General features: G+C 40.1%; 1 protein-coding gene across 2 annotated transcripts in view; it reads right to left on the reverse strand.

Annotated features, from left to right (window-relative positions):
- Positions 1 to 13,277, reverse strand: part of PFDN1 (prefoldin subunit 1) — an 84,255-nt gene extending 70,978 nt beyond the window's left edge. For both annotated transcript variants that reach the window (XM_080920357.1, XM_080920358.1), the window contains exons 1-2: positions 13,197 to 13,277; positions 9,750 to 9,916 (exon numbers count right to left, since the gene is read on the reverse strand). In XM_080920357.1, coding sequence (XP_080776483.1) covers positions 9,750 to 9,916; positions 13,197 to 13,229 — 200 coding nt within the window. In that variant the 5' untranslated portion in view covers positions 13,230 to 13,277. The remainder of the gene's footprint in view (positions 1 to 9,749; positions 9,917 to 13,196) is intronic.
- Between the last annotated feature and the right edge of the window lie 718 nt (positions 13,278 to 13,995).

Below are 13,995 nucleotides of genomic sequence, written 5' to 3' on the forward strand. Positions count from 1 at the left end.
ATGTGGGACTTGTCAGTATGTAAGGAAGCATTGGGAGGGTGGTGATGTAGGTGAGCCATTACAAGGCCTGCCTGGTATGCAGAGTCCTGGGTTCAGTCTCCCAACAGCATAAACCAGGTGGTGGTATATCACACGCCTATAAGCCCAGAGCTTAGGAGGTAGAGGCTAGAGAAGCAGGAGTTTAAAGTCTGAGCTTGAGAAATGGCTCAGCTGGTAAAGTCCTTACCCTGCAAGCTTAAGGACCTACATTCAGATCCACAGAACTCAAGCAAAAAGCCTGGTGGTGCTAGGGCTGGGGAGACAGAAACAGGAGGCTCCTTGGAGCTAACTGGTAAGTTCTAGACTCAGTGAAATCTTGTCTTCCACACACACACACAAACACACACACACACACACACAGAGAGAGAGAGAGAGAGAGAGAGAGAGAGAGAGAAGTGTGTGCACATACATGTATATGCACATACATAAACACAAATGGAACTTCAAGGTCACTCTCAGCTATATAATAAATGTAAGGTCAGCCTGGGCTATGTAGGATATCCTATCTCAGAGGGAGTGAGGGGGAGGGGGACCAGGAAGACAATTAAACATAAGGCAAGAGGGGAGAAAAATCTAGTTGGCAAGCCCAGGGTCAATCTAATATTTATAAATGTGAAGGAAAAGAAAACAGTATGAGAGTGAGACGGTGCTAGTCAGGTTCAGAGGAAAGCCAAGCCAGGGAGAAAGAATGAGGCACAGTTGAACTCTTCCCTAAGGGTCATCTGAGGGAGGAGAATGCACTCCAGGGACTAGATGTCCACAGCTCCTGGGGACCCCAATCTTACCTACGAACATTTTGTGTTCGAGATAAGCATTGCACACTGCAAGGTTCAGTTTGTACTAATTTAAAAAACACTGTCTATTTTTAAGTCAAAACCATTACTCCTGAAATGGAAGCTGTAGTACGTTAATCTATTTTAAAACACATGTCTATTTTGGGTTACTATTTGGCATTCTAAGTATTCTGGTAAATAATCACCTCTGATGTTTACCACTTTTATTTTGGCTCATCAAACCTCAAATGTTGACGTAAATAGTAAGAAAGCTTACTCCTTCCTTTTAAAGATGTAATCTTCATTTTACTAGTAGGTTAAAATACAATATTGGAAAAATATATAATCAAGGATATGAGTATTGATGAACATATACAGGTTTAAGACATGTCAAAAGTCATTCAGAAACTACAGGCTGAATGCACACTGCATAGTAGAAGTTGGTGTGGCAATCCCAGCTCTTGGAAGTCTAAGTCAGAAAAATTAACCTTAGCTTGAAACTAGCATGATCTACATAATGAATTCCTACAAGCCAGGCTAGGTTACAATGTGAGAACATGTCTCAAAATGAAGCAAAACAAAACAAAAAATAGACTGCACATTGTCATCCAAATCTCTTAGTCTCAGCAAACATAAAAAGATGGGCAGAGAGCAGTCATGAGTTCTTACCTATTTAGAGATGTTTTTAATACTAGGCTCTAGATGCTTGAAAGTTTTAGTATCAGAGTAATTTAAGTCCACTTTGAAGCCAAAAGGATAATGTCTTCCAAACATCTGTTTCATCTCAAAGTAACTGATATACCTCTAAACAAGAGAAGCTGAGGAGGGCTTAGCAGGTTTTTGCCACCAAGCCTGGCCACCTGAGTGTGTTCCCAGGACCTACACGGTGGAAAGGGAGAAGTGACTCAAGTTGTCCTGACGTCTACATGTGCTCCCACATATAAGAGACTAAGTAAACTAACCATTTTTTTTTAGAAAAAGGGGAGACAGGGGCTGCAAAGTGGCTCAGTGGTTAAGAGTTCTTGCTGCAGTTCCAATGGCCCCAAGTTCAGTTCCCAGTACCCACATGAGGCAGCTCTTAATCACTTGTAATTCCAAGGCGCAATTACACACACACACACACACACACACACACACACACACACACACACACACACTCTTAAAAAAAAAAAGGAGGATGACTGCTCTTCTAGAGGTCCTGAGTTCAATTCCCAGCAACCATATAGTGGCTCACAGCCATCTGTAATAGAATCTGATGCCCTTGACTGGTGTTTCTGAAAACAGCTAAAGTGTACTCATATAAAATAAATAAATCTTTAAAAAAAAGAAAGCAGTCTAAAAACAAGAGAAGAGGGGTAATAAGAATTCCTCTCAGACTATCCTTTTGTCTCAGCTCCATGTACCCAGCAATGAACTACACACTGTGCCCTCACTTCTAGAACCAGAAAGTTTTGATACAAGTAACAAACCATTACCAACTATGTGTACATACAATGGTTTGATACAAGTAACAAATCATTACCAACTATGTGTACATACAATGGTTTGATTACAAGTAACAAATCATTACCACCTATGTGTACATACAATGGTTTGAGCCTCTCTGGGTCAGTTCTTTTACATGCTTTTTGGGAATTTCATTAAACAGGGTACAGTCCTTGACATAAGCATTTCACCCATCTCATTCAAACAGATTAGACAGCAAACTGTTCCTAAATTTATCACTATGACATAAGTGGCAGTTAAAAATCAGAAAATTCTTTAGTACAACTTAAATTTTACTTTTTCTTCTCAAGTTAACTAGAACATAATTTCTCAGGAACAAAGTAACACAGGTTGCTACAAGTCAGCATGGTACTTGACCCCTTCCCTGAGTTAACTATATTGATCCTTGTTATCAACTTGGGTTCACCATGTTTCTGTCAGGTTACTGAATAACTGCCACCTTCATACAAGAGAAAGGCTATGTTTAATTTTTTTTTTTTTTTGTGGGAGATAGATCAAGTCTTTAATTAAAAAGCTATTTATAATCATTTAATTTTGTGTTATGTGTATTTTGCCTGCATTTATATCTGTGCACCATGTGTGGGCCTTGGCTCATGGAAGCCAGAAGAGGACATCAGATCCCTTGGACAAACGGTTGTGAGTTACCGTGTAGGTGCTGGGAATTGAACACTGGTCCTCTGGAAGAGCAGTCAGTGCTCCCGACCACTGAGCCATCTCTCCAGCCCCTATATCAGGTGTGTTGATGTCAGGAATTGTAGATGCTAAATACCAGAATGCACGGATTACATTCTTTAAAAACAAAAGAGAGAAAGAAACTGAAAGCCTAAAAATAAGTAACCCCATAACAAGGATACATTAAATAAAAATTTATTTTAGCACATGAGCACTATTTAAAAGACTCTTTTTTTCCTTTTAACAATTGATTGTAGTTAGGACATTTTCAAAATTAATTTCCTGTGTTTCAGTGAGAATGTTTACATTCTGGGAAACATGGGAGGGGAAGACAGGAAGAAATTATTAAAGTCTTCTGCAGAAGAAACATGACTATGTAAGACTTACGCAAACGTCTGCTAAGCTCTGCAACCTAAAAACAATTATGTCACTGTACACAGCAGGAGGACAAGTCATAATGAGCATCAAGTTTTTAAATCATTGACAACTTAAGGAAATTAAGATTACTCAAAGGTCCCCTCTCTCTGGAGTCCTAAATCTGGGAAGAAGGAGGTGTGCCCATCTGAGTTCTATACATATTCCACATCAACAAAACTGAAGTCATTTTTCCCACACACAACAGGAAGCGTTGTTATTCTTTCCCTAAGAACTGTGAGCAATGACAGCAATGGCTTTAAATGGTTCTGTATAAAAACATAAGGAGGGTGAGTCCTGTCCTTTTAGTAAGAGTAGCCGAGCAGCAAGAACCTCTCTTCTTTTAAAAATAAAAAATCTTTTTAAAGTAAAAAAATAAATAAATAAAAATATTACCTTTGAAAATTATCTTTGCAGCTGAGTGCTAGTGCACACCCTTAACCTCAGCGCTGGGGAGGCAGAGGCTGGTGGGTCTGTGAGTTCTAGGCCAGCCTGGTCTACAGAGTGAGTTCCAGAACAGCCAAGAGAACACAAAGAAACCCTGTCTCAAACCACAACCCCCACAAAAAAAAAGAATGAAAGAAAGAAAAAAGGAAATGAGGAAGAGAGAGAGAGAGAGAGAGAGAGAAAGAGAGGAGTTACTCCCCATGAAAAGAATATAAAGGGAACTTATAAATCTGCATTTACAATAGGGCTCTCCCACCAAAAGTATTCTACACATTTTTTTCCATTTGCACGTAGCATTAAATATCTAAACCTGGAGCAACAGCAGTAAAAACAATGCCAACATTTGCCGTGCTATAATTTCTAAGTATCATTTCCTAACCTCCTAGAAATAAAATACAACTTTCTTCAGCTTTAAAATTACCTCACTTAACTGGAAAATAAACTTTATATAGATACATGAAATTATAAAAGGACTGTAAGCCTCAGATGCACAACTGTTATCTCTATTAATGTTTAACCTAAGTAATCTATTCATCCTACTTTTAAGGGATATCACAAGTAAAACTGTATCAACAGCCACACTAAAAAATAAAAACATTATAATTTTAAACAGAGGGCAGGCAGACAGAGCAGTGATGAAGAACTTAGACTCCTTTGCCCTAATTAGTTGGGAACTTGCTTTTGCACTTTTCACAGAGCAGTTGTTGGCTTCCTCGCACCTACTATTTTACTCTTTACCTATGCAGCATTTAACTTAAGTTTATACTTCTGGATCTTTCAACCAACAAAGATCAACCATAAAATTACTTCAACAAATAGAAATAGCCACACTCCCCAACAGCAACCTCTGCATTGCTAGACGCTTATCCAGCTGGTAGATTTATACCATTGTTCATTCTTAGTTCCTTAAATGTAAAAAAATACCCACAGAATGGAAGCATACCTCTAAATTGGTTTAAATATGGCTCCAAGTTATTTTCAGTCAAGCTTTAAAAAGGGACTTATCATTCTTCTCAAAGGCTAATCTACTCAAGTTGCTCCCATGTTAAAAAAAAAAAAAAAAAAACAAATAAAGGGCCAATTTATCTGTTTTGAAAATTAGAAATGTTATTTGTGCACTACTCAACAAAATGTTCAGAGAGTCCTCACATCAAATCAAGGTCAGGATCATGCCTATTGTTTATAAAACCTCAGTCTTTTCAAGCACTAGCATGGTTAAATGTTATCTATGTGTGCTTAAATATGAGTCATATCAAAACATTTAAATTATCTTTTTAAGACTTCTCATCCTATACTATACAGAGTAAAAAGAAAAACTCACATGATTAGAAATTGTTTATTTGTGGGAGGAAAAAAGGAATATTCACATCACATTTATTTGAAACCTGGGTTCCCGGCTTGCATGATAGAAAGATGCAAAGACAAACACTTCCAAATAGCCAGACGGCTCACCCCACAGTTGTAACTTTCATCATGCTTCTCAAAGCGGAGTGGTGAGATCAGCTCACAAACAGCTTAAGCAGCAGAACTAGAAATCGGTGCTAGTAGTATCAGGCTACATAACAGCCTCTCCGAAGAATATGAAGTAAGAGAACGAAAATGTGCTGGCAACGACCCAAAAGACAGACAGACACAGCTTTCAGTGATGAAGCTTGGGGCTTACAGTGGAGAGCGATCCATCTTCCCTGACCCCACAGCTTGGCTTCCCTTACTTTAACCCCAAAATAGCCACACATAAGTTATTTAACACTACCAACCTTCTCTCTAAATATAAGCTGAAGGGCATGTGGGCTTGCAAAGATCTGCTTAAATACATACATACCCTGAAAAGGAAAATCTGTCTTCCAGCTATGTGAGGATGGAAAAGTCAGACAGGATCATACTGAAATTACACTGTACAGAATAGAATAGCCTTTGTTCCCCCATGAACTGTGCCCACAGCATCATTCTGAAGGTTTGGGGATTTCTTTGTTGTCCGTTTTGACACTTTTTGAAACTGGGTAGCATTGAAAATTGGTCAACTTTCTCAAAAGAATCCTATCAGATTAACAAGTCATATCAAGCAATTCAGTTAAGAAACAATACTTCTGCTTTTGTCAAAATGTTACTTTACTTGTTTGTCAGTTTTGAGTGGGTGTTACCATGTACCCAGGCTAGCCTGGAACTCCCTCTGTAGGCCAGAATGGCCTGAAATTCAACAATCCTCCAGCCCAGCCCCCAAGTGCTGTGGTTTAAGGCATTCACCACTTGTGGCTTTATATATTACTTTTATAACTCCATCGTGACCAAATCATTATTAAAATAGGAGTATAAATTTTAATCCTTGAACCTCCGATAACTTCTACACATAACTTTTCTCTTAAGGAATCAAGATGCTGGGTATGTCAGAGCAGGCCTGTAATCCTAGCACTCAGGAGACGCAAACAAGAGGGTCAGAACTCAAGAGTTTAAGGCCAACCTGGGTTATCCGAGACCCTATGTCAAATAAACAAAAAAGGGCTCAGAAAGTGCAATTACTTAAGGCTGAAAATCGATCAGACTCAACTCATATCAATATGCATTTATTTAACATGTATTTTGTGCCAAACATTGTTCTGAGAGTGGAGGAAACAAAGGCGACACATGTACATGGTCTCAAGGGAATCCATCTGGTTGGGGAGATCACATGACACACCCAAGGTGCTCAAAACAAAGCGCCTTGGTATTGTTAAATAAAGAATGGGTAAATCTAGAAAAATTCCAAAGGCATCACAAGATTTAAGCCATATCTTGAAGGATGCCAATTTCACAAGAGAAAGGAATGCTGGAGGCCAAAAATGGAATAAACAAAGTCCCCCACCCTTACAAAAACAAAACAAAACCCAAAAACATGACAGGAAAACAACAACAATAAAACACGAGGCAAGGTAAAAGTGTGTGGTATGTGTGCCAGGTCTCCTTCCCTTGATCCATGACAGACACTGCCAATCAGTCAGAATGGATTTAAAAACCTTACGAAGTCTCTAAACCCTTCTGAACAGATATAACAAAAAAAAAAAAAAAAAAACAGGACCATGAGATGTCTGTGCTACTCTGAAACTATGAACAGGAAGCAGTCGGACTTGAGGCCAGATGGGCCAATTAAAAAAGGAATATCTGGCCGAGAATGTGAGGCTAACAAGATTAGATTTTCCCCTATATGGACTTAGAATAAGCAAAAGGTTCTGGCACTGTGAAGAACGCATGTGAACAGGCCTGAGAGTAGAAAGAACAAGTGAGTGGATGCTGTAATACCCACCTACAATCTCACTCCGAGGAGGTCAGGGAGGTGAGAGAAGCTCTACATTATCTGGGCTACTATAATAAATTCAGACAAGGCTGGGCTACATGAAACCTGTTCTACCTAAAAAAAAAAAAAAAAAAGTTGAGACTGTAGCTCAGTGATAGAGTACCTGTCTAGCATGTATGCAGTCCTCAGTTCAACAAACAGCACTCCAAAAACTAAAAGACAACAACAGTAATTGTGGGTCAAAAGCAGCACAGAAAAATCTACTGCAGGCTCTAAAACAAAGCAGGGTTTTGGATTTTAAAAATCTTGTTTCAAAATACAAACTATGGGGTAAAGTCACATGAACAGAATTCTCAAGTAGTACTTTAAAAGGAAGGTAAAGGTTGGAAGGAAAAGAAATGAATAACAAAGAGACTCAAGATTACTCAAGACCATAATTTCAGAAGTAGGTATTCCAGGGTTAGCATCAAGAAAGGGAGCATCCTCATGACCAGACTGGCACTCAGCAAGTCTCTCCAGTCCTGAGGCACTAATACTCTGGCCAAGGAACAGACGCATGTCACCTCACATGCCCTACAATGCAGGGCAAACTCACACTGAATGAAGTGCATAATTCAAAGCTCATTCAAAACCAAGGCTCATCCAAAATTCTAAAAATGCACATTTCTCTTAAGAAACATGATTTATATAAAATAATACCATTCTACCCCTATATAAACTCTGTAATACTTTGCATGGAATATAATCTATCTATAGAATGTTGGACAATATTTTTAAAAAAAGAAAACTAACTCCCACAACTTATGCAAAATGTTTACTAAATGTCATTATTCTGGGCTGGGGAATGCAGCTTAGTGGCTAAGACTTGTCTGGCATGCTCCAAGCCCTAGGTCTGATTCTTAGAATCAAACATAAAACAATTAAAATTTAAAATGTTTTGAAAATTGCTAACATTATTTTCAATGAAGCACATAAGAGTAACCCTATCCCTTGGGAGACAGAAGGTCAGATGCTCAAGGTCTCTGTGAAGCTAAGCAGGAAGCTAACACGAAGCTAGCATGGGCTATGTGAATCCCTGCCTCATAAATCAGCAAAACGGTGGGGAGGTGGGGAGGAATGGTATATATAATTCCAGCGTTCACTCAGGGAGGCAGAGGCAGGTGTTCTCTTTGAGTTTGAGGCCAGCTTTGAAAAAAAAAAAAAAAAAAAAAAAAGCCTTTATAACTTTAGCTGTTACAAACAAAGGCTAAAGTAACAGTGTGAATTCCAAACATAGTAATAGGCTGGCATCACTGTTTTAAGACCTAAGGATATTCAAATTAAAGGATAAAATTACCAACAATACATTTCACTCTACATGACATATAATCAAGGGTTCAACTCGGCTCCCATTCTGTCCTGTGCCATTAACAACCGCACAAATTGAAGCTAATCCTGAACACTACCTGTAATCCAATCCCAACCTGAACTCCCAGCACTTGGGGACGTGGAAGCAGGAGGACATGGGGTTCATGGCCTCTGCTACACAATGAGTTTGAGGCCAGACTGTGAAACAGTAAGAGCATCTCAAAATCAAAAACTCACAAAAGGGGCTCTCATTCTCTTAAAATAAGACAAAATGAAAAATGTGAACTAAAGAGAAAATGTATGTGGTTCATTTAAGAAAGCAAATCCGACATTTACCACTGCTTCTCTCTTAGCAGAAAGAATGAATTAGTCACGGGAAGGGTCACCTTGTCATGATGTCATGCTAAAATCATTACAGAACTTTACACATGTTACGCTTCCTCCCAGTCAATCACAAAAGGAGTCATCCCAAGACTGAGGTCAAATTCCATTCTAACTAAAAGATCTCCAAACTTAAAGTAAAGGCCTACCTAGTCCATAATATCCAAAGGCCAAACACAGAACCCCCTCCTCCCCACCTTAAAAAAAAAATCAGTTCTTCCCCATTAGCTAACTGTAATGGAATGTGGCCCATACACAATGGCTTTCCCAGTCTTCGGTTTCTCAGAAAACATAAAGAAGACTTAATCTCTCTCATAAGAAGAGTATTTTTTGGTAGAAAAAAATGTAAGTGGTTAATTATATTAACAATCAGGGCTTTTAAGCCCTTTTCCTGCTCACTAGCCCACTCCCATCCTCAGGAGTGCTCTGCCTTTCTCAGTAACCTGTCTCTATTCCCACTCATTAAGAATGCTTGAAAATAAATTATATTGCTAATTAGTACAAAGCATAAATTAGTGGGCACCTTTACTCACTTGCAGAGACCAACACACAGCCATATATCATACATACATAGTTAATAAAAAATATTTTTGAAAAGGGCAGAGGACCCAAGTTCAGTTCCCGGCACCCACATCAGGAGGCTCTCAACCACCTACATCTGGTTCCAAAAGACCCAACACTTTCATGGGCATGGGGGTGGGGGAGGGGGACAGACACACCCACACCCACACATACCCACGCCCCCACAGAGAGAGAGAGAGAGAGAGAAAGTTTTTGCAGGTTATTTCTATATTTTAACCCAAGTTTTTTTAATTAACCCAGTTTTAAAATAAACAATTCTACCATTTAATTCACCCAAAAGCTCTCATAAGAAAACCCCATGAAGGATGTAATTTACTTACATTCTTCCTACACCTTCATACATGTTAGTCTCATCTACCAGTGTCATGATCTCCGTGTCCGTGAGGTGTGCATGCTTTTTCGTTCTGTTTAGCTGTTCAATCTGTATGTCTGCAAGCTTCACCTTCTGCTGAGTATCAATAACTTTGGCTTGAAGCTCTGTGAAGGCCTAAAAAAAAATTGCTTCATTTAGTAAGTTAAACTTGTAAGTCAAATTTAGATTTGTTAAAACAGAACATGCTAACCAGACAAAGCCATAAAATGTACCAAGATTAGCATAAATGAGAGCCAACAGAATTTAACACTATGAAAATTCTAAACGTACCCTATTCACTGACCCTATTCATAGATGACATGATCAATATGAACAAGCAAAATGAATGTGCATTAAAAAATAGCCATATGTCAAAAAGCCAGAGAGTAAGGGATAAATAAAATACTCAGGAGATAAAGCCAAAAATCCAAAGCATGAACCAACTTACTACATCGACATCTGTTTTATATAACTAGAATCCAAAACACCTCACATTATATCAGAATCCTGGCTGGAGAGCCAGACCTGGTGTCTCCCACCTATAATCCTAACTGGGAGGTAGAAGCAGGAGGTTCAAGAGTTGTTTGGGACTCAGACTCTTAAGATATTTGAGGCCAGGCTGAGCTACAAGACACCTAGTCTCACAGAAGATTCTTTTTTAGAACCAGTAAGATTGACTCAGCAGATAACAGCACTGTCCACCAAGCCTAATGACCTAAGTTTGATCCCTGGGAACTACTTGGAAAGACAACACTTGAGCACACTTTCATATACACAAATAACACTTTAAAATCAATTTTTAATCTATCTATAGATAGATAGATAAATAGATGGGTGGACAGACAGACAGACAGAGGTCCACAAGATGGCTCAGCATGGTACTTATTACTATGCCTAACAACCTGAGTTCTATCCCTGGAATCTGAAACCACATGATAAAAGGAGAAAACATTTTATAAAAAGATATAGATATATAGCTGAGATTGACATATCAGGCACAGAAATGCACACTTTGAATCCCAGCACTCAGGAGGATCTCTTGTGATTTCAAGGCTAGCCTGGTCTGCCCACATCGTGAGTTCCAGGCTAGTCCAGGATACATGGTGAGACCATGTCTCAAAAAAGAAAAAGAAAGAAAAGTTTAAAAAGCTAAGAGAATGCTATATAATGCTACGTTACATATTCCAGGACAGGAATGGCAAGAAGATGCACATACTTAGCATCCCCAGAACAATAACAAGTGGCTTCTTTTATTAGAAACAACTATTTCAGCTGTTGAATTGCTTAGGCAAAGGTTAACCAGAGAGAGACAGCTACTTAAGATGTTACTTAAGGGAGCTAGAGAAACAGTTCAGTCGGCTGACTCAAGGTTCACTCCCCAGGACCCACAAAGCTGGCTGAGCTTGAGAGCTCTCAAAGGTTGAGAGCACTGGGTGCTTTTGCAAAGGACCAGGTTTGGTTCACAGTACCCACACAGCAGCCTACAAACACCTGTTAACTAAAGTTCCAGGGGGATGCAAAGCCCTCTTCTAGCCTGAGAGGGCTGCACTTATGGTTTATAGACATTCATGCAGGCAAGATACATACATAAAAATACAACTTGTTATTTAATGCTAGACATGGAGGAAGGAGGAAAAATGGTCCCTGCAGCTCACTAGACAGACAATTGAGCCAAAGGGACAACCCCTAGGTCCCACTGAGGGGTCTTGTTGAATGCAGGAAGCCCAGAATGCAAATCCTAGCACTGGGGAAACTGGGTGTAGGGGTACATGCCAACTACATGGCCAAGTTCCAGGCCAGCCCAGGCTTCATAAGACCCTGTCTCTTGTGAAAAACAAAACCAGAATCTGGATCTGTAGATAGCTCAGCTTGCCCAGAAGGTCTAACACCAAGAGTTCAATCCCCAGGACCCACTACATAAAAGAGAACTAACTCCCAAAAGTTGTTCTCTGACCCCTACTAAGCAACTTGCAAGCATGCCTCTCTCTGTCTCTCTTGTCTTCTCTCTCTCTCTCTCTCTCTCTCTCTCTCTCTCTCTCTCTCTCTCTCACACACACACACACACACACACACACACACACACACACTTTTAAAAATGTTACTCACCAAATAAAAGATCACATTAATACCAAATTCTAGACTCGGTTTTAAAAATGTGTTTATTACTGTATGAGTAGGAACCAGTGTACTAGGATGTGCCTCTAAGACATTAGAGAACAATTTTGCCCAGTTCTCTCCTTCCACCATGGGTTCCAGTGATAGAATGTAACCAGCCAGGCCATCTGGCAAGTGTGTTCACCCACAGACCCATCTTCCTGCCTGGGGCTCAATCTTTTAAGACTTTTCTTGCCAGGGACCCTAGCACATATTTGTTACCCTAATACTCTGAAGGCAGTAGCACTCAAGCACATTAGGGGTTCAGGGCCTGACCAAACCAAAACAAACCAACCACAAGCCAAAAAACACTACAAGTTTACCTTTCTAGAAAAGTACATTTAAACAATGAATTCTGGGGTCCTTTTTAATTACAGCTAACTCTCCACAAAGAAAGCACAGTGGGGTCCTAAGACTGTTAAGTAGCAAAACTGTTTCCAATTAACAACCCATTTATAAACAGGCATTTGACTAAAGATTGTAATTCCCAGAACTCAAGAGGCTGAGGCAGAAAGACTGCCTGAAGTTTAAGGCCAGCCAGCTTGGTTACACAGTAAGTCCCAGGCCAATCTAGAACACACTGAAACACTGCCCCCTCCCCGCAAAAAAAAAAAAAAGCAAACTGACAACAAACAAAATCATTTCTAAGAAACAGATTAAACATCATCATAATATAATCCAATTTTTCTGAAAGGTTTTGGAAAGCTTACTTGGGGAGGAGGGGTGGTGTGTGAGCTCTTTACAAAGGTAAATGGGGAAGGAAGGACTAAGGCCTTGGCAGGAGCAGCCACAGCAGTGTTTGGCTTTTTGAGGTGTATACGTAGAAGGACCTTTCGAGGTATAGTGTAGAATAAATGACCTAAAAGCAAAGGCTGAACCTGGAGTTTTTCAAATCAAATGAAGAAACCAAACTGTAGGTGCTTCTGCAAGCACTCTGATGGGCATCGCTGTGAGGCACTGTGTTCAGTTCTCGCTATGAAAGTGGTACCGGACGGCTCCAAAACACAGAGAGATATCTCTTAAGTTCCAACGTAGGGACACACTGCAGCCCAGCCCGCGCGCCCGAAGCAGCTCCTGCCAGCAAGAGCTGAAGCAGAGCGCTTCCGTCTCAAGGCTCCAGGAGGCCAGACCCCGCCCCCTACAAGCTCCTTCCTCCAGCGAGACGCGAGCCTACCGCCCCCCTCTCCCACGCCCCCGTTCCCATCCCTACTCGCTTCATCCTTCAAACAGAAAGGTCTGTCTGCTGAAAAGCCCCCTTTACCTTCTTCAACTCCAGATCCACGGAGGCGGCCATATTGGGGCACTCTATGCGCCTGCGCTAGAGGCAAGCCGGAAAGGGATGGGGGAAGGGCGCTTTCAGGTTTTATTTAGGTTTCCTTCTGCGCCTGCGCAAAAGTAAAACTCAACTAACCAAGCTTCCTCCAAGAAACCTTTACACCTCATACCTTCCTATCTCTGTGAGCTTCACCATGGCTTTCTAGAATTCACTCCACTAATTTAAGTATTTTCCCTTAAACTGTGTTTCATTTGTCATTTCACTATTCAATTGAATTTTTACTTAGTGTTTGTTTTTGCTCCTCTGAGACAGAATTTCAACCTGTAGCCCACGATAGCCTTAAGCTCCTCATCTTCCTGCTTCAGCCTCCCAAACACTGTCATTCTAGCTATGCGTCACCCTGTTAAACTTCAGTTTAGAAAATTCTACTTAGAACAGCTCAGTTAAATTAAAGGCTACAAAGATAAATTCTGCCTCAAAAATTCAGGGAAAAAAAATTCCACTTGGTCATTTTCAAATCTATCAGCACTTTCCCGTAATTCCATAATGCTACCTGATGCTAAGTACAATTAGAGCATACGAATTCTATGTACCGTAGTCTTTCTTTACAATGCCTTGGGCCTGGGGTTTTCTGAATGTGACTTCTTTCATTGAGGATGTCTGCTGGGTCTCTCTTGTGATGATTTTCTTTGATCTCCACACTAAGGAGACAGAGGCAGGAAGATCTTTGTCTAGACCAGCCAGGACTACATAAACCTAAAAAAAGAAAAACGGAAAGAAACAC

The sequence above is a fragment of the Micromys minutus genome, assembly GCF_963924665.1.
Source record: "Micromys minutus genome assembly, chromosome: 8".
In the NCBI taxonomy this organism is placed as follows: Eukaryota; Metazoa; Chordata; class Mammalia; order Rodentia; family Muridae; genus Micromys; species Micromys minutus.